The sequence below is a fragment of the Rhopalosiphum padi genome, chromosome 4, assembly GCF_020882245.1.
Source record: "Rhopalosiphum padi isolate XX-2018 chromosome 4, ASM2088224v1, whole genome shotgun sequence".
In the NCBI taxonomy this organism is placed as follows: Eukaryota; Metazoa; Arthropoda; class Insecta; order Hemiptera; family Aphididae; genus Rhopalosiphum; species Rhopalosiphum padi.
Genome location: NC_083600.1, coordinates 11,612,974 through 11,636,230, shown reverse-complemented (window position 1 = coordinate 11,636,230; position 23,257 = coordinate 11,612,974). Strand labels below are relative to the sequence as shown.

Sequence of the window (23,257 nt, the reverse complement as noted above, 5' to 3'; positions counted from 1 at the left end):
TCAATTTGTGACATTTGTGTGTATTAGGTAACTACTGTGGACTGTGCCCGTATTGCTAGTGGATGGGCAATCACGCAGGTGAAGTAGTGCCCGGAAATCGATGACCTAAAAATAACGGTTAGAATAAAATGTCCAAACACGATTCGATAGCCCGACAATGAACTACATAATTTCCATTTACTATTAGATACTTTATTGGAACTGATATTATTTATTCTAAAATTTTAAATAGTACCTAACAACCTAACTATAACGAACACTCGCGCTTGCGAGTTGCAGACATTCTGACCCCGTCATTATTGCGGTTGTAACGATAATTATTAGTTTATGTTTACCTTTGCGTTTGCACTGCGCGTCCCGTAATAATAAAGGAGCCCGTAGTGCCTTAAAAACCAGAATGTCCGTTAGCGAAATGAAACATGTTCACATCTCGACTTAAATACCTAATAAAAATACTGTAATAATCGGAGTTTATACTTATACTTATAACAACCGTCTCCAAAGATGTCTCGACGAAAAACGCATTTATTCTTATTGCCCAGTTAATAGACGACATAGCTATACTTACTGCCTGCACGTGAGGAACTTAACTTGTTCCAGCTCCAACGGAACCATATGCTTTTGAAAGGATTTGCAGCAACGCCAAGGATACGCATCTCGCTCAAATAATGATACCTACTCAAAAAGTCAAAAGTCTTATTAAATTTACTACTTTACTAGTGCACATATTTTTTATAAGCATAAAAACAATTGTTTGTAGTTAATTTTATTTATATACTGACAATAGATATGGATTTGTAGGTACTCCATAACGTTTTCTATTTATAATGCTAGCTGCTCGACATAATATAGGTAGGTACTTAGCTTATTGATATCCGTCATGTTCTCACGGATTATATCGATACGTTATTGTAAATAAAACATTATTCAGTCATCGAGTAAAGTCTTCGATATTCTAAACCAGTTGTATTTTTGCATGACAAAATTTTTTTTATTTTCTTCTTCCGGTTCCGATATGGCGATACAGTACCTATTATTTACATGGTGATTTTTTTTTTTTAATACGATACAGTTTCATTTTATCATATTGATGAAGATAACAAAATATATTTTTATAATGGGTATACCTTGTTCAAATAAAAATACAATTTTATAAAATAATAAAATTCTATTAATCCATAATCTATATCGTATGTAAAATGTAAATATGTAGGTACCTATGTTATGTAATATATATATATTAGACTGCTAGGCACATAAAAAAATTATAACACATTTCATAAAGACAAAGTAAACCATTTTTTTTTATTATCATTATTATTATTATATCAACGAATTTGTGGCTTGTAATAATATTGTTTGTATTTTGCATACTTATTTTACAACTGATTTTAGTACAAATAGTAGGTAGGTATACGGTACAACGTGACATGTGTGAGTAATTAAAATAATAAACATGTACTAGTTGAAAAATAGATATAGATATTAAGAAACTTTACAGTTCACAACCTTAATTATTCACCAAATAAATTAATAGTTTCTAAACAAGAAAACATTAATTAAGTTTTTATGAGTGTCTATATTGTTTACATACATATTTTAATAACACAGAAAAAATAATCTTTATTTAAAATGATCTAATATGCAATAATTATGACAATTAGTCACAAACTACCTAATAAATAATAATTATTTGGTATATTATATTTTACCAGTAACAACGCGTCTGCGCTTACAAATACCATAATTAAATTATTTAAATTCTATACATTTACAATGCAAACGGTACATATTATTATGTAGGTGCGTTTGTTTTTAAGCTTAAATATTTTTTTATACTTATATAGGTACAGTATATTTCAAGAGTTTGAAAATGTCTTACAGTTTTTACAATTTGAACATTTCCTAGCCATTTTATATATACAACCAGTACCTATATTATGTATAATGAAGAAATGACAAAATGAAGAACATATATTGTAGGTATCATAATATAATATATATACCTAAATATATTATTATGTTCACAGTCTGATATCTAAATGAGACGTTAAATTATAGGTATGTAAAATGTTATGAATTATAATTATAATATAAAAACAATTACTCATTAATCACAACAAACTAATTAACAACCACAACTCGAATTATTGATAAAAAAAAATATATAAACTTATAGAGATACATAATATATATCATGCTATAAAAAATGTATTTTTCTGACATTTTTGCGCACTATTATGGTAATAGGTAACTAATAATACAATAATTTATCATTGTTCTACGAAAGATGTAAAGAATTTTTATATTCGCCCCCAATTGAAATATCCTCATAATCTACCCTGTGTTAATTGTTTATTGCAGCCTCTACAAGAACAATGTGATATTAATATTAATTAAGTATCATATTATTAAATAAGATTAAGGCTTAACCGCGGTGATGCAACTATATAGGGTCTTGGGTGTTTGGAGAGCATACTGCACACACCCTGAGTCCCTGACTAAGATTTAACAATAATATTTGACAATTAAATAGTCTTTTAGGTTTTTACTACACTTATGTTAAAAGTAAATCATTTTCGTAATAGCAATTTATATTAAAAAAATACTGGTATGATAATAGTGGTGGGTGGGTGTATACAATTCTGGGTAGGCTATTTCTATGATTGGCTTACTTGGCTCAAGATTGTGTCACTCTGTCACACATAAATATAAAACAAAAAGAATCCACGTCTGTGTAAAACCAATACATCATTCTTCGATTTTCCCAAAATATAAAATGTGCGATGATTTGTAAAGGATGGACTGCTACTGATTATTTTAAGCTAATAGTTTTTGGTATAAGAGCTGCAGTAGCTCACTCCTCAGAATGTCAACCCTTGATGGCTAAATGCATTTACATCCTTAGGTAGTGCTGCACCGTAAGGCGAAATATTCAAATTTCGGGTTATCAAAATTAATAATAACAATAATCTCGCTAACCTCGCCAACCTCGCCTCGATTGCGCGACGTAAGCACAAACTCTATGCAGGCGTACTATTAAAAATGCAGAACTTTGTCACGTATAGCAGTGGTAGATGCCCATATATTAATAATGGGCGATATTGCCATGATAGAAGTCAAATAATACAATATAATAAGTCTATTGAAGGTAGGTGGTATTTTATATTATAATACAACCGTATATATACGGTAGGTAATTATTATAGCACGCGGTGACGGCCTGAAACGCTAACACATAACAAAGTTTAAGACGTTTCCTAATATACATTATTATAATATCAGTGACTATTAATTATAAACAACCATATAATAATAGTAAAATATACTAGTATATGCACAATCGTCTATATAACTGAGTCTATATGTATATATATATTGTATACATAACACGGATGGCGCGTAAATCGGCAACATTCATAAACACAGTATTATGAATTGTATAATATTGTAATGGTATACACAACGTTATCGATTAAGTGCAGTTACTGCAGTTGCCAGCGACGTCTTACAGCTGTTGAATCCCTTCGGTGTTCAGGTACGAAGGATCTACGGACACCACTTTGGCGGTCAGGAACGCATGCACGCAGAACAGCAAGCTCTGCAGGTCTTGACAGACCAATTCCTAAATGGATACAAAAAATAAAAATAATAAAATAAAAATCGATTTCTCGTGTGAGGCGATCACAATATTTGACGACATAAAATTTTGGAACTGCAGCAGGACGACCAGAAATCCGTATCGTACAAATCGTAACGATATTATAACATTTGAATACTCTGCATTATATGATATTATAATTATTATTACTGGAGAGAAGGAGAACCAATTATTGCTATTTTTATATTGCCACACGGATTTCTGATCACCCTGCAGTATTCTATGACATAAATGCATTATAATATACTATGTATATACTGACAATAATTGCACGGGGAGGAGGGATGTCTGCAAGCAGCTACAGATGTTAATGAAATTTGTATTAAAAAATTATTTTTTTAATTTTCAATTAAATTTGCATGAAATATAATAAACAATAATTCATTAGACAAATACCATTGTTTTAAAAACAATAGTTACTAATTCTGAATTCAGAATTCTGATGATATACACAATGAACATGTTAAAGATTAGTGTCATACTATATAGACTGACTCTACTTAACCCTTGTTACCATTATAGTAGTATAATAATATTAAAACTTAACTCCGAGTAGATTATTATTATATTAATTTGTATTTTGTATGCATAATAATTAGTGTGTATACATTTTGACTTGTAATATAAAAAAAATGTACGAAATGCTTAGAAGCATTAATATATTTTTTTTTAATTAAAATCATTTTTTTGTCATTTTAAGTCACACATACTCTTTCTTATTAAGAATTTAACCTGTATAATATACCTATATATATTATTATATTATAATAGAGTATAATAGAGGTATTATTAAGGTTTATTATTATAAAACATATATTATAATCTCTATTTTTTGTACATTTTGCTACTACGTACACACTTAACCATTTTTTTTTTAGCATATCTAAACAAACATCTTTTAAGAGTTGTGACTAGTAAACACATACGTATACTTCTTTTTTGTCATTTGCTACTGCTCACAAAAATAGGGACTGGATATGATGACATCCTGACATTATTATTTTATAATTAGGTACGTCTGACCGTGACGATATGTTAAATAATGTTGCATTTTGTACAACCTTTGTTTCGATGCAGCCATTATCATTAAAATGAAGTTTTAGACGGGAAATGTGATCGTCTGAGGATCCACGGAGCTCAGAAAACTTGTACGTCCAAACATTCGAATTCGTCCAGTTGTCGTATAATGTAAATCCGTTATCCCAGTCCAGTATCAAGTTCGATGGCTGTTGGTTGTTACCGAACAGCACGTAGAATGTTCTGCTCTGTGAAAATGTAAAAATATAATTTTAATATTTTAGAGCGATAATTTTACATAAATGATTAAATATTCAATTAACATTTAGTAAAAGGGTAAATTATAATATTATACGAAACGTAGTGATTGGTGCCTGGTGGTAGATTTAGGTATGAAAATCCAATATTTGAAATTTATTATTGTAAATATTTTTTTGTAACCGTATTTTGGAAACTCATATACAAACTGGGACCCTAATTTATCATAATATTCAATAAATCTTCTCACTCGTTTACAAAAAATCTATGTGAAACACAGATAATAGTCACAAATTAATTTTTTTTTTAACAAACTTTTATTGCTGATATTTAAAAATAAAAATAGTTACATTAAAATAACTATAAAAATATTATTTCCTTCAAATTATATTAAATATAAATACAATGAAAACACGAATTGACTGCAGAGACAATTAGTATGGCGACCACCGCATGTTTTATACATACGTAGATAGTGCAACGGACTATACTTAATTACCCATGGTGATGATTATAGCGTCGATTGCCGCAATGCCACTCGCCCACTCACAATATTTATATTTTTCGAAAATTCGTTCGCATAATCTATACGTATTTTCCAGCAAATACAACTATTTGCTCTGTATAATAGGTGTTAAAATTCGAAATATTTACTTTGATGTGCATCATGGACGTGCATATCGACCTATGCCACGCGCACTGTACATCCAGTAGACCCTGTTTGGTTTCCATTGAAAAGTACCGGGACACTCCGTTGGATGTTTGTAGTAAAAAACAATTTTGCCTCTGATCCACGTTTTCTGCATCCTTCACTAGTCTCAACATGGACTCGTACAGCTTGTACACGACGCCGCAATCCAGCCATTCCGTAATGGACATCTGTATGACATATTATACGTATAAAAATCTATACTATCGATTCTATAGTTTCGAACCACTGTGACAAGAGGGGTTGTGGCGGATGGTGGTGATGGGGGGAGAGGGTATTTTTTAATGAATTAGAAAATATTATTTAAAACACATTTTGAACGAGTAGGAGTTTTCTTTAGAAAATTATAATATCTCAAACAAAATTTTAAATATTAAATTAAAAAAATATATGGATACTTTATTTAATTAATAATTTCTATTTATCAATCTTTTTTTTTCAAATTACGTACCAACTTTTTTCGTAACACGTATCAACTGTTTTCGTGTAAATTGTAAAGCTGATTTTTTTTTTAAATTGTTTTCATTTGAATGGAAAGTTTTAAAGTATTTTAATGTTGTGCACTGAAGATAATAGATTTGGAGAATATAGACTATAGAGGTTATAATGAATTAAAAATTATAGTAATCATTGATCAATAATATTAATCTATTAACATTTTATGATTCTATCTGTGTATAACAAATAGAATGTTTTTTTCGCCAAATAGCACTCCTTAAATTATATAAATATCCGAGTATTTGAAAGTATAGTCGTTATTTAAAAATTCTAAAAATCAGAATTTTATTGTACTCATTATTGAACGAAATATGGTGATAAGCATACTGTATACAGTGTACATAATATAGACAATATAGTCTATATAATATATAAACATAATTAAAGTATGCAGAATGTTTTTATAATAGATACCCTACCGGCAAATATTTACAATAGTTACACCATTTAATCTAATACCCATATATTAATATAAGCAATTTAAGCATTTAGCTCTGCAGATATTTTTTTAAACCAGATTATCCGAGAGGACAAAACATATCTGTATTAAGTATATAATGTGTAATAGGTTAATAGGTAGTCGTAATTTAATATCCATAATATAATCGACTATATATTGTTGACAAAAGTTTCCTGCGGGTAGATAATTTGAGCTCGGTAAATTCTGTGACATAATTAATTTAATAGTAATGCTAACTAACAAAGTGAATAACAGTATAACACCAATGTAAAATCGATGTAATATCGTGTCCATAACATACATCCAAGATATTTTATTTTTTGTAGACTATAATATTAGTGTGCGATCAAGTTATGCATTATGAATCGAAGTTTCTAAACGACTTCATGTTTATAATATAACACCAACAATTTCTCGAATTATAATAACGTCGTTTGTCAGAAGTAGGTGTACGGTGGTATTGTGGTTCAATTAGTCCTGACTCCTGAAATTACTAATTAGCTCTCCAAACAGTTACCACTTGCCTATCAGTTACGTGATGAAACACAATACCTACGTCACTCAATGGCCAATGCACACTTTATATTTATGCTCTGTGCGTTTAATGGAGTGAACTTTCAATTAAGTATATTTAATAAGCCCTATTAAACGAACGATATACATTTACATCAACATGTATATTTGAAGTACTACAACAAACCATGTTCATGGGTTATATACATAAAATATAGTGCATGTCGATTGGTTCATTTTCTAATTAATTCAGTAAACAGTTATAACATTTAATAATATAATATCTACTATTAAAATAGTGACTTAAAATTAGCTGGTGAAAAAATGTTTAAATACGTTGAATCATTTATTTTCAAAAGTTATTCGAAGTTTGTTTCTTGTAAAGTATTACAACTTACAAGTATAATACATAGTGTTGTACCTATGTAGCTTTTATAGCTAGATTAGTATAATATTTAATGAACAAATATTATGCAAAACACTGAATATTATAATATTATATAACAATATAGATTTAAGGCGAGGTGGTACTTTATAAGATTATGTTAGATTACATAGAACCACATAGGTAGTAGATACCTACAGTAATTTATTTTCCCGGTGGCGTGTTGACGGAGTAGACTAGTACACAATGTAAAGTAAAACATCTTATAACCGATCCCCTAAAAAATAACAATAGTCTCATGTAACCTATATCCCGTAAATTTAGTCTCTCTTTAATGGAAACTTCTTTACTATTGAAAAATCACTTGATTCCGAGCGAATCCGTTTTAAAGGAGGTTTAACGTTTAACTGTATAATATATAAGACATAAATCGTCGACGGTAAGGTAAAATATGGGCAGACGTAGAATTTTATATATCGAATAAATATGTCAGTGATGTGTACGCATGTGCACACATGTATGCAGACGAATGAAATATTTATAACACTGCTAGGTATAAAAAAATGTCAAACCGTTGTATCCATCAAGTTTAAATGACACTTACCGGTGGTGTGTCGAAAAGCAGTACGTCACGACCTCTTATTATCATGAATCTTGCGCAGTAACTTTGCCAAGGATGGTTATTGTTTAGCACACCCTCGTTTACCCATCCCATGTACTCGATTTTCTCGTTGATGCCAAAATTTAAATTGTAGAGTTTAATCTGAAAAGAAAAAAAAACATATTATTGATGCTATCGACACATCGACGGAATAACGGCTTAGTTAGCTACTTGTATTTCTGCGAGATTTGAAATGTTCTCCGAAATAAGTTTAACCCATTCGGACAAACTTTTGACATTATCGCAATGTATTATAGTAGAATTAAGATCGTTCATGCCGTGCACTTCGAAACCGTTTCGCCGCAGTTTGTCCGTACCCTGCACATATCTGGTTACATAACCCATCATCAGTGGTACTGAATACAAAATTAAAATCGTTAAATATACAAATATGTACGTATACGGAACTGTTAAGATAATCGTACTTATAAGATAATCCATCCATGGTCCATCTTCTGTGTCACTTTCCCCGTTATTGTTGTTGTTCTTCCCTAAAATAATTATGATTATATATTATTATTCATTAGTCATTGGCTTATTGCCTATGGTAAATGTTTATCAAGATGTTTAATTTAAACTTTTATAAATTAGTCTAAAAATTATGATGTAATTTATTAGGTATAAAATATACATAGACTCTTAGACGACTTCATTATATTGTTTATATTATATAGTAATACCTAAGTGTATATGAATATATTATTATAGATGACAATTTACTATCTTTATCAAACTTTAATTATTACGTAAATTATCGTATAAGACATAAATTAATTAATGCAAGTGGAGATGAGGATGCGATTTCTCAACGATTAATTATCATTATTAATGACATGTTTAAACGTAGAAATAATACCTATAATTAATTATATTTTAAGTAATAAGCAATTAGGTACGTATTAAAAGTATATACCTATAATTTCCAAGTAAAATTATAATATATTTATAATATTTAATACAAATAATAACTGATAATTTATGTTTTTTATATGTTTAGAATATTTAGGAAATTTCATAACACAATTTACCTTGTACAATAGATAATTTTGTATTTTATTATAAACAAGTTTATTTTTAAAAGTGTTTTCTAGATTACATTAAAATATATACCTATTTTTCTTATATCTATTATAATTTAAAAAAAAAAAACAAATCGTGACACTTACAATATTATTTTTTATTGTTACCATCACGCAAGCGCGATTTTTAATACCTACCCGATTAGTGCTCTGTTAGATATACTTATTAACAAAATAGGTGTACACTGAACAAAACTTTATAATATACTGAATATACTGAACAAGACACAAGTACACTAAGGTTTTTTCAATCAATATATGCCTTCATTGTATGACCTATGCTCCTTATTAGTACTTAAATTATAGCAATTAGCAATAGTAAATTCTTTTAACATAGGTACAAACTTTAAAATTTAAAATTTCATACCATCATCATCACATTCATCCTATAACCCACTTATATCCAACATTTTTAGGCTCTGTAAAATATTTACTTGCTATAATTTTTACTAGAAGTGTAGTAGAACCTTGCCTTATTTTTATTTTGCTATTGGTAATTTTTGAACACTACTAATAACATTACAAAATCTTATATGATAAAGTAATTACTTAAATAAAACAAATTAGTAATATAAATAAATACCTCTTGCGCCTAATAAAAAAGGTGCTGCAGCTTTGTAGTGTTTGACCAATAATGTAACATGATTTCCAGAATTCCGCAAAATGTGTAAAGCTGCATCGTGACAAGCGTTTGTGATCAACTGGTCGTTCACTGTTTTAAATAAAATTCATTAATCATAATAGTAAAATATAAAATATACTGATATAATTTATACATTATAACAGCTTTTCACTATGCACTCATAATTCATAGCTAAATGGAGGTGACTGAAGGGGGTGTGCACCACCCTGGTAGGTATATAAAGCCTTTACAAAATTATTAAATTTATTGAGTGAGGTATTATATGTTACAAACGGAAATTACCATCGTTAGATTTTATGTGTTTTAATTAAATGTCTTTAAGCACAAAATTTGTATTAAAATTAACATAACATCCATTTCTCATACTCCCCTTCAAGAAAAAAAAAAATATATAATATTATATGCACGTATAATTTTGAAAATAGCATCACCTAATGTATATGCATATTTATTATATGCATTTGTATTTATTTAGAATAACTCTGTTTCTGTATACCCGTGAGTTAAACTTAAAAAAAATTATTTCATAAAACATTTTCATTTTTATATTATAATATTTTATGCTCTACAGTCTACACTGACGCTGTACTTAAAAAATTCACGTATTCCCAATAAATTGTTCACTCTATAATAATTGTTTTTTTAACTTATATGCACAGAAAAATGAGAAAGTTATTTTTTTAGTTGTACACGAACCAACAACAATTGGGGTGAATTTTTTTTTATACAATATAATCTATTTGAAAGTAATATTAAACCATTAAGTAGGTACATATAGGTACTGAAAAACGATACTGAGTGGATATTTTGTTAAAATACGGATGTCTTCTACGTTTATGTTTAAAATGAATCAAAATTACGAATCTAATATTATATGGCACTATACCTTTTATAATAGCATCTCCTACGAATAACCTTTTTGTGTGGTAAGCGGCTCCTCCTTCGGGAATTCTTGATATCAATATCGGTAAATTGTTCTCTTGACCACCTTTGACGCTTATTCCAAGGCTACCGTTTTTTCTGGTCACGGTCACATATCTCAACTGTAATGTTTTTAAAAAATCGTGTTATAAGTGTTACTGAAGTTGTATATACATATATAATGTTATGTATAGGTATAAACAGAAAGTGAAATGAACAACATAGTTTGATTATTAATTAGTACCATTGTATATATTATTATTGTATTTAACACTATTGAATATTTATTATTATATTTTTTTAAATTTAGTATTTGTGTAATCAGTAAATTTTTCTTACAATAAGCGCAAATTATATCTATATGTAATATAGAGACTGTCAACTTGAGAGAAGGGGGCATTCAGTGATAGAACTTCGTGATATAGGCAAGTTTATATATTATATATATTATTTATGGAGTGAGCCAAAATATTAAATTAGAATATTGGGTAACTTCGCATACATTTTCAATGTAGTTTTCACCAGTGTTGTGACTTGCGATACAATGCGAATTTTTTTTTTCAATGATCCTATAAGTCATCTATAAATTGTTAAAAAATATACTTAAGCACTTTTATACACCGTAAAATTCATATATCTAAATCGCGTGGAAATTGTATCATGCAGTATGTACGACAAAAATGGCAAATGCTGTAATTAATGTAAATTATAATGTTAATCTTTTTTTTTTTTAATTACGTACATAATAGTTTGGACTAGGTTGATAGTTGTCGATGGTATCCTCAGATGATGAAGACGATGACGACTGATGGTTGTCGACAACTTCTTGTTTCTGAAGTTTTAGGCATTCCAACGTCAACACCAACCTTACGGTTAATGAACCTCGATTGGAATCGTTCACTCGCACTAATCCAGTCTTTGCCTAATGGTATTATTAATTTAAGTTTTTGATCGAACTCAGTGTTTAATAGCGACGAAAAATCATTATGCGTAAATATATATTATATTATTACTTTAACTCCATCCAGACACTCCTCTTTTATATCCGATTCTTGGGTACTATTTAAATTCAGCCGCATAATTTCTCCGAGCTGTTCACAACTGAAACAATACATAACATAAGAATTCGTTAATTATGAAATATTGGCAATATTTGTTATATTTTATATTATTTATGCATAAAACAATAAAAATTAATCATAGGAAAATAGTAGCGGTATATACCATAATATAATATAATATTATAATATCAAATATTAAACAATATTATACATGCCTACTATATTAAGTAAGTACAAAGTACTTTATAAATTATGCACAATACACATTTATGTTATTTGTACTATCCTGTGTTTAATTCATTATAAAAATTGATTATATAATTGAATATAAATACAGGACAATTCAAAATTCATGTTAGCTATTTTATCATATAAACATAAAATATTCATAAAAAGGAAAATATTTAAATAAAAAAGTTGTTTTATCAAGAAATGTTTAAAATGATAAGTCATATTTAAATTTTTTTACAATATTTTAGGAAATTCAAATGAGAAACTATATATTTTGGAATCATAATAATACGAAGAATTTTTTTCCGAGTATTTGGAATTTCGATACATAATTATAATCGATACTCGGACTAGGTTACATTTTTTCATGAATATTTTATACAATTTGTTCGTGCATATTTAGCCTATTTTAGCTTCTATAACTTTAGAGCCTTAGTTTTAATACTTATATATTTTAATTTTAAACGAGCAAAATATAGTAAAACAACATTTTGCGAGGTATTTCTATGCCACTTCACTCCGCTTTTATAAACTTTAAAACTTTAGATACTCATAAATTATAACTCTTTCTAAATTTCGATTTTTAAGAATCTAAATACTAAAAAATTGTTTTCACATCAACGTTGCAAAAAAAAGTATAAGTTTTTATTTGAATTTCTTAAGTTAACCTCTAAAATCTTTTTTAAAATATTGTAAAAAATATGATTATTTATCACTTTAAATATTTCTAAAAAAAAAAACTTTTGTATTAAACATTCTATAATATTATGAATATTTAAATGATAAAATGACTGCAACATACATTTTGAATCACCTTGTATATACTATACTACAGTATTGAATAAATATAATATATAGAAATATACATATTATAATCAAATTATAATTATTCAACTACATCGCCAAAATGCAAAAACAATTTCATTGTATTTTGTGTATTTTTACGGATTTTGTTTTTCGATAGGGTTACATGCATTATCACTTATCAGTATCTATGTATATGAAATACTAAAATATAGGTAAATTTACCTAATAAATTAATTATACAATTTACTTGTATATAATTTGATGAATAAATAAATTAAAGTATATTGTATTTTTGCGGTTTGTTTGTTTTTCGAAAGGGATCTATCCACCAAAAACATTTATCCCTGTTATATATGACGGTTTGGTAAGGGTTTTATATGCAAAAAGTACCCAACATTTTTATGTTTTTTTAACGTAGTAAGCGGTTATTAATATGTATGATCTACTTGCAACGAAAAAAAGAGTTAATGTATTTGTTGTAAGAAAAAATAAATACATTATTTAAAAACATGTGAAAAACATTTGATGTTTAATAAAGTGTTATGACTGTGAACACCAAAAATCGTTTTAGGGTGTTATGATAGCGATTGGATAAACTAAGACTCATAATATATATATATAATAGGTATAAGACATATCAATAAAACTCATGACTCTGGGTAAAGTCAATATTTTCCGAGTAAACCCACGTACTTACACTTAATTTTAGATTTTAAAAGGTAAATATATCAGTGGAAATGAAATTTTTGAAATGGTTAATCTTCGGTACAATATCATCTGTATAATCACGGTAATCTTGTATTGAAAGTACTTGACCAATAACTATATATAATATAAAACACTCGAAATTATTATTGAATATTAATCGTTTTTAAAAATAGCGCAAAACAATAATAATCTAATCATTCGTTTACATCTTTCATAGATAGATAGTTTCGTCGTAACTAATTATTGTGTCGATCTGTATATAGATTATCACTCCCCCGTAATTACCTACTGCGTGTGGCAATAAAACGCCGCGCGCGCGTAATGTGAAAACGGTAAACGGTTCGTGGTGTACAACCGATAAAAAAAAAGTAATTTACTACACGACACGACATAAAGCGTGGGACAGCCCGCGATTCGCCTAATTGCGAGAAAATATAGTTTTACGTCATAAAAATCGTTATACGCTCCGTTACACATTGACACATCGTCGTGACGTATTATACGCGTATCGTTTATAGTGGTACTTGGCGCGATAAACCGACAGGAGAAAAATGACGGCCTCGCCGTTCGAGGGCCGCGATCGCACACACCGCCGATATATACACCATCGCGATCGTGCTCAAAGTGGCGTGTACAGTCCGCCGCATCATCTGCAGGGTTCGTGACGGTCGAATTCGAGCAAGACGTGTGCCACCGCTGTAGATTAAAAAAAAAAAAAACGTCGAGTGTTTAATCGAACCCTTATATAGTGCGGCGGGGGCGAAAAACGATTGATTTCCCGCAAAAGTCACACGGGGCCCGAGAGAAAAAATCTTAACGGTCCACAGGTCGCCCACATGCGAAAAAATTCGATTCCGATCACAATAATTAACATGTGTTCGCGCACGCAACAATATAATATACTCGTATTTCCTCATACGCACACACACACACACACATGTATATACATATATAAATATAATAATGTAATTTTAATAACTATATATATTATGTTATACATATTCCCGTGCGACCCCTTTCTCGAAAACTGCAGCACTCGCGACGAGGAGGACCATTCGCACATTATAATTATATATACATGTATATCGATACGCGTAATAACAGTACATCGTCGTCATTCATATAATATATACATCGCAGTCGTCAATCGTGTCGTGTGCGGCGCGATGATAACCACCGCACACACAGTGGAGGGGATCGAGTCTCTCGACTAAATGTCTGGTGTTTGCGGACGTATTATTATTATTCAATATAACACACACACATAACAGTAGTATACACGGTTATATTGCCGCCGGTATATATATATATATATAGTAAATGTGCGCACTGTATATACATGTGAGGTCGAAGGGGTGGTTTTGGCGTGTGACCGTAGGCGGCGATCGAACACAATGGTTTTGCGTGCGTGTGTGATGTATATATACGCGCGCTCGTGTACGTATATGTGTGCCGCGGTCGTATATAGACGGGAACGGTCTCTCACCCCGAAAGCATTTTCTCCGGCGAAGAGTTCGTGGGAAATCGTGTCCGGAACTTCTCTCACACACCCCTTTGCGCGGCGTACCCTTATATATCGCCACTTTTACCCATCCACCCGCCGCGCCCACACAACTATTATATAATTACAAACATCGGACTTAATCTCGTGTGCGTATACACATGCGCGCGCGCGTAAAAATGTCGTACTTACGATTTACTCGTATTGTTGTTCGCCGTCTAACGATGAGTATAGAATTGTGTATTTGCGTGTTTGTGTACACCTTTTGTAAAATCTACAATACCTGATCCACCTCGCACATATTATAATATATTATATCGTATACGGGCGCGTGTCCGACGTGTGCCTGATTGTAGCGATGCGATGTTTACAATAAAAGCCTCTGTCGGTCGCCACTGAACACGGCGATATTACATGATTACACGCGTTGACAACATATTATATTATGCACGCGCATATAGCCGTAATTAAATATATAAGTAAAATAGTCAGGTGCGATATTATTGTCTCGTGCATTTTCCTTTCAGATATACTTATAAATAATAATCGTATAATACACAATATATGTAAATTTGTTTCTTTTTGAAAAAAAAATTACCTGCGATGTCATTAATAGGCACCTACTCGTAAAAAAAAAATAATTGTAGGTATAGTAATACCAGTACGCGAATCTTATAAAATAAAACTGATAATAATGTTCTACACAATATATTATTATATACTTTAAAACTGTCTAGTGTACCTATACAACAGGCACATATATTAAAAAAATTTCGGTGGGGGGGGGGTTTACAAAATATAGCAATACAAATTGTGCCGCAACATAATAAAAAATTATATCGTGGGGGGGGGCGTGAACCCCCCGACCAACCCTGTATACGTACCTTCTATACAATATTGAGGGTTATATACTTATATAGCAGATGACTGTATGTGAACACGTAAAATGTTTATATGTACTAGTATATTTGATGGTATAAAATATATTTTATGTGATTATTATGCAGACGAGCGATTTCTTACATTCTATAGATATAATTATTTATATCGTTCCATTGAAAAAAGATAATTAGATTTTAATTTGATGATTATGTGAATGAGACGATACGCGTGCTAGACGTTGTGAGGAGTATAAAATAGGCGGACATGCCACTCGGCACGCGCGCAAATCGTCTCTGCTGCACGTGGTTAAACCGCAAGACACGCGCTCTTTATCATATTGTATAATAATAGGTATAGTAATCGTAATTCACGGAGTTCAACATCAATGTACGGTTTAATTTTTAAGACAAAACGAATTAAACACGAACGGCGGACGGTTTAACTTTATATCTACAAGCCACTGCTGTTTGATAATTGTGTACTGCTGTCCAAAATATGTTAATCCTGTAAGTTGAAATAAATTATAATAAATTAAATGCTTTTTTTGAGTAAATATATTGTGTGAATAAAAATATTGAAGATAAATTACTTCATAAATAGTAATACCATTAGGAAATTAAATTAAAATCTAATTTTATATACCTATTAATATAATGTGTAATTATATTATATTACACTAAATGTAATTTTTTATCTATATGTAATATGTATAGTAAAAAAGTGTATTTTAATAAACGCGAATACAACCATAATTTATTAAACATAGCATACACCCAAAGACCAAACTGGTAGGTTGAGTTATAAATATTATACTATAGTCTACGGTCTACGATTATATATCAAGCCCGAACCCTAAATGTTAATTATTACTATTGCATACATATTTCATTCGAATTATTAAGTAATTAAAAAGCCAATATAAGCAATAAAATATTGGAGTAAAAAATAAATTACACCACAAAGTAATGCGTTTATAATAGCATAATAATTGAATGCTAATAGACGTTATTATTTAATTTATTATTATTTACAGTCGAACTTGGTTCTCGAACTTCTTTAACTCGAATTCGTCGATACCTCGAATTTTTTCCTCGGTCCCTAAATTTCCTATTTAAATAATGCGAAAAATTCTTATTTAACTCGAATATTTTTGTGAATAACTCGAAGTTTCTAGTTTTATTAATATTACTTATCGAGAACAAACCAGGGAGTAATGATGAACTTTTCGAAGCTTTAAATAAAATGGAACGATTCACTGCAAATGCTGCGATCAACAGCAGAATTCAAACAAAAATAAATACCTATTTTAAATTTTCTAACATAATTTTTTTTTATAGGTACATACCTTTTTAAAATTATACATAATATATAAATAGTAAATATTTTTTTTATTAAATATTATAATAAATACATAGGAATATAAAAAAATACGATGGAAAATATATGATGGATAAATGCCTTAATATTAATTATTAACATATTATATCATAATATGTATATGTAGTATGTATATTGTATATGTACAATGTACACTACATAATAATGAAAAAACAAGCCATTATCATAAGCTGACATCTATAGTTTTTTTAAGGACCTCAAATGTTTTAATAGATTTATTTTTATTGGAATATTGAATTGATCTATAACAAATAAATATTGTTCAAAATAAAATAACTATTTTCCTCTGGTAGATTCTAATAGTTCTAAAAATGTTTTCGATATCAATTATTTAAGTGATCAATCAACATCAAACAGTTCAAAACAGTAGTTAAATCAACAATTTTATAATTTATAATTTTAAATAATAATACCTACAAGGCTACAACGCTGCAATTTTATTAAAATTTGTTTGCCGTCAGCTTAAAATTTAATTTATCATATTTTAATGTAATAATTATTTATATAAATGTTAGCTAAGCTACAGAATGTGGCCACTAGCCAGTGTGGGCTTATATATATTTATGATTTATACTATACAGCAGGTATATAAAACAGACATGAGCGTTATATTTTAATAAAATCCACCCAGCGGCCAGCATGTACTATTCTGTAAATAAAATTTTGAATTCAATATATCCAACATAATATCTACATCTTTATTAAGAAAATTATTATTATTAATCAATTTTTATTGAAATATATGTATAATTTAGACTTGCACAATAAAAAATTAGTTAGCCGCGAATTGTTAAGTATTCGAATTGAAAAATGTCCATACTTCATTAACAAAATATAGTATATACACATACTAGTTGGATATTAGTACGCATATACTAATATAAATGAGTAAATAACATAAGCCTATAATATATTATCTTAAATATAAAGATATGAAGATACGACATATAAATACACTTTACTCATTCACAATTATTTAGATGTTTGATGTAATTCTAGGTAAGAGTTATTAACAGAAGTACTATTATACAATATTAAACGGATGATGCAACGATCTATTAAATACTACAATGATATTAAAATCTATCCTAAGTGAGATAATAATGTGTTTTTTCATTTATAAATTTATAATACTATATTATTTTGAATGTTCTGATTGAAATATTAAATCAATTCTTGGAGATAATTAGGCAAGGGTGTTAGGTACATTTAATCGTAGCAGTAAATTATTTATAATAATTTTAAAAAAATACGTACGTGACGAACGTTCTAAAAAAATTATTTAATATTACGCTATTTGAAAGGCTGAAATTAATTTATATTTCGTGTTTAAACTTCTAAAGTTTATAGGTGCTTATATAAATTTACTCACTTTTACGGTAAAATGAAAACTGTTTTGTAAGTTTTTTTTTTTATCTGGTTTTAAAAAGTTTTCAACGTTAAAATGATAAAACTACATATATATAATAATAACTTAAGTTTAATTGAATACATTTTAAAACTATTTTTATAATTAAATGTATGTAATACTATATTATTCTTAAATAAAATATTTCAATATAATATGTTAGTATGGTATGCCGTCGCACTGGCACCGGTCTATTTTTACGAGTTGTATGATTTTATCTAAAATGTAGTAAATGTACAGCAAAAAAACTGAAAATATAACGGTTTATTGATAATATTCCTGGATAAATTACATATTATAATTTAATATTATTATTAATATTTCAATATTTCAAATTAAATTCAAAATTAATATAATCATTTAAAAAATAAGCTTTTCTCGACTTATGATACAACAGTGTATCCTCGCTTTGGCATTCTGTTGTATATAATATATAGATGTCGACTGTCAAATGTATCTCATCATTAGAGCTAGAATTTCTATACATTTGCATATTTTTTCCCTTATGTCCAAATTGATTGGTTGTCAGATATGTCCACGATTTGGCTCATTCTCGAATAAATAGAACAATTATTTTTTTTTTTGCATATTTTCAATATAATGCATTACCTATATAATTGCATATAAATATATACATTTTTGAGAATCTTGTTAGTTTTAAATGGTATTTATTTAATGAACGTCTATAATATTATTGGGTTATTTGTCGAGTTGTCGTAAATATACTATATATGTACCTATCTAAACTAAAATGGACTTAGTACTAAAAAAGAATAGGGATTCAAAACATTTCTAAAAATGTGTAGCATTATAAACGGCGAATAATCCGGGACAAATCGCGTCTTTTAAATAATATACTCCAACAACATCGTGTGATGTGGAATATGGAATTTCAACTAATATAAATCTATTCTTCGATCTAATCACCGATCGTTCACATATTAAAATATTATTATATGTAATAACAATAACTAATAAGTAATAATATAAGCAAATATTTATGTAATAAATAATAATATATACTAATATTTAAAAAAAATATTGTTTTTGCATATTTTGGTAAATAATAAATTCATATTTTACAATTTTTTACTGCATAGAAATCCTAGCCCTACTCATCATTAAATACCTATATAGGTCACTCTAATGGATGCGTTAAAAATGAATTTAATGGTATTAAGTACCTATATAAAATAAATTAAAACATCAAACAAGTATCAATTTATAGTACAATCAAGATTTTATATTGAATCATATTTCATACACATTTTAAAGATATGGAAATGTTCACGCATCATAATTTTTTTTTTTATATTGAATAACAATTTTTATGCATCGTCATTTATACACAGTTTTTAAGAATGTCTAATCATTAATCAACCAAAAAATCAACGAAAATCCCGTTAATTGTACCTACCGTTTATTGGTATGTGCCAAAACAGATACAAGTGATACAACCTACATAATATAACCGACTACGTTATATAATTTCGTTAAGTACTGAGTAGTGTACTATTACAAGACATAATAATAAAACTATATTATAACATTTATAACTAACAAATTATTAGAATTGTTATTTATTACACACGAGTGTAATACTCGAGTATTGGAAACAAAACAACGTTTATAATATTATTTACCAGACACCCGAACGATCGTATATGGCTCACCGTATGGCGTGAGCTATATGGAAATCGTAAAATATAAATTATCAAAGCTCACTGACCGTAATAAATATATATTATATAAATGTATTACGTTGGATATAACGCGAACATTATTTGGATGGCGGATATTTTTATCTGATCGAAAATATAGAAATACAATTCTATATTTTACACAAATATTAAAAGGGTTAATAATAATGAAAAAATAGTAATCAAAATTGAGGATTATATGATACGATGTTAGCGAAAGCATAATTTTAAAACTAGACAAATATTAATATGGTATTATATCGATGGGCGATGATCAATATGAAATTCCATACTCGGCAAAAATGTCAACAATGACAATGACAAACCCATTAAAAATCACCTTAAATTATATTTTGTGTATGCTCCCAAAATGGCACAAAAAGTGACTTATTTATAGTGACTTTTGATAGAACGCCCGTTTTGTGACATTGATAGTTTTATTCGTATTCGATCTTGCAAGTTGCAGTATTATTATTATATTATCGCAGCCGATTGACGATTGTATATTTTAATGTTTAAGATTCCGTTTGGTAAATATAGGTCGGCACACGTACGCGAACGACGCGTTTGATTGCAGAGGTGGAACCAAAGGTGTGTATATACTTAAACTTTGTGCGCCACGATTGAAAAACTTTGACGAAAGATATCGAATCCAAACCGTACTTGCGTGGGATGACGTGTGTATGTGTATATATATATATTATTTATACTCGATACATATCGGCCGCCTCCGCGACCACTCTACTCGTTCAGCCTACTCTCCGTATCCCATATCACGTTACCAAGCCCAAAAACTTTTCTCAATATCGTCTCAACTTTTACTTAAATTATAAATTTTATACGCGTTGGCATGTTTACCGGATTCGATAACCAGCAAATCGAAGTCGTCTCGATACCGAAAACGGACAGAAAAACATTAAATACTATGCTATGACTATAAAACGGTTTAATATTATTATCACGTGAGTATAATAATTAGCGTTGTTTGTTGTACACATTACGAACGTGCGGTGTATAAACTGTGGCCAACAGACCGAATTGAATAAATTCACAGGTGCACCAGAGTTATACCGATAAACTGACATGTTTTAACCGATTGAGTACACCATATATATAATACATTATATATTATATGTGTGTGTTTTATACTTTTATATACTTATATGTATGCATTATAGTATATAAATTTATTCTGTATTATTATAAATTATAATATAACTGCGTGGGGTCGACGCTGCAAAAACCACTTTAGGATGTATATTTTATAAGTACGTTATGTTGCATTTTTTTCAACGATATCCGATAAGTATACTGTATATCGTCCCTTATTAGACGTGGTAGGTACGTTGTAAACGTATATTACACTACACGTGTACAGTGTACAACGGTAAAAGCATTTATTATTGTTACTTATATAAATTATAATGAACGATGTATACACGGCAATTCGATAAAGCGAGGGTGAATTATTTATACCTAATATAAATATACTATGTTATGACGTACTTTTACTAGTACTTTTACTTGTACCTACTATAGTTCCTATCACCTATGGGATGTTGCCGAACCTTTAAATTTAATTTTCATTTAAATTAAATTGAAAATGTTTGGTTTATAGGACTATTCACGTATTACGTATACTTCGATACCATCATTGAAGTACTAATAGTACTATACAACGAATAAAAATATTTTAAACATATAATAATATGTGTGTGACATCAATAAAAGCTATAAACATTTAAAACTTAAAATTCAAATATTACATACCCACTATTAGTGGAGCGAATATTAAAAGGACGTTATCAAATAGTTTAAAGTACTTAAATTACAGACGAAATACCGAATCGCACATGAAATAATGTTGAAAAATGTCATAGAAAGCGACTTTCAGCGTTCGATCGCTAAACGAATGGTATATTATCCCATACCGGCCATAACCAATAAACGCTATCACGATTGCAGTTTTAATAATAGTTAGGTATCTAAAAGTCTACTATACGGTCGTATACCCAACTCCGCTGTAAAAGTGAAAATCGAATATCAAATATTCGTAACAAAATCAAGTATATAATATACTCGCGCGTCTCTTTCGACTTCGCACAACGGATGGCTGCGTGTCGCCGCGACTGTCGCGTGATACGAGCTTTCATAAATAATAGAGACGGCGAGCAATCTATAATTTACCAAGAATAAACATGTCGGATTTTTCGTAAAAATAAAAATTCCGGAGATTTTAAAGTTTGGCATTTCGTTTGGACAATTCACGATTTCGACGATATATACTTCTAATGACAATAATATAAGAAGGACCTTTTTGATTTTTAACCGTCAAACGGTTTCGATCGACGTTCCGCCACATCGTATAGGTTATTTAAAATAAACGCTATTCGAAATGAATCGAATGCACCAATAACGAATCAACACTCGAATCGCACGCAAATCTCACTGGCTCACTGCGGTTCCGCAGACTATATTACGTGTGTCAACGGTATCTCTTATTATAACAAATCGTTAAATCGAAGTCAATAACCTAACCATATTAGCGGATCGCACGTGCGACCACTGCGACGAAAACGACGACGTTTAATGACAACACCGTCTGCACCAGTAGACAGTAGTTGGCATTTAAAATATTATTATTATACGTTTTTAAAAGCGCCACGAGTCCGCTTGTAATATAATATAATAACGTGCGCGGTCGACCGCCACACATCAGTATACATCACACCTATTAATACAAAATAATAATAATA

The 23,257-nt window shown here is 29.3% G+C and overlaps 1 protein-coding gene across 1 annotated transcript in view; it reads right to left on the bottom strand.

Moving 5' to 3' along the window:
* Positions 1-1,275: 1,275 nt before the first annotated feature.
* LOC132929160 (gamma-2-syntrophin) overlaps positions 1,276-23,257 on the bottom strand; it is a 42,788-nt gene continuing 20,806 nt past the window's right edge. Inside the window, exons 2-11 of the mRNA XM_060994300.1 lie at positions 11,819-11,906; positions 11,548-11,727; positions 10,771-10,927; positions 9,825-9,953; positions 8,588-8,653; positions 8,334-8,518; positions 8,106-8,264; positions 5,591-5,815; positions 4,723-4,926; positions 1,276-3,625 (exon numbers count right to left, since the gene is read on the bottom strand). Coding sequence (XP_060850283.1) covers positions 3,509-3,625; positions 4,723-4,926; positions 5,591-5,815; positions 8,106-8,264; positions 8,334-8,518; positions 8,588-8,653; positions 9,825-9,953; positions 10,771-10,927; positions 11,548-11,727; positions 11,819-11,884 — 1,488 coding nt within the window. The 5' untranslated portion in view covers positions 11,885-11,906 and the 3' untranslated portion in view covers positions 1,276-3,508. The remainder of the gene's footprint in view (positions 3,626-4,722; positions 4,927-5,590; positions 5,816-8,105; positions 8,265-8,333; positions 8,519-8,587; positions 8,654-9,824; positions 9,954-10,770; positions 10,928-11,547; positions 11,728-11,818; positions 11,907-23,257) is intronic.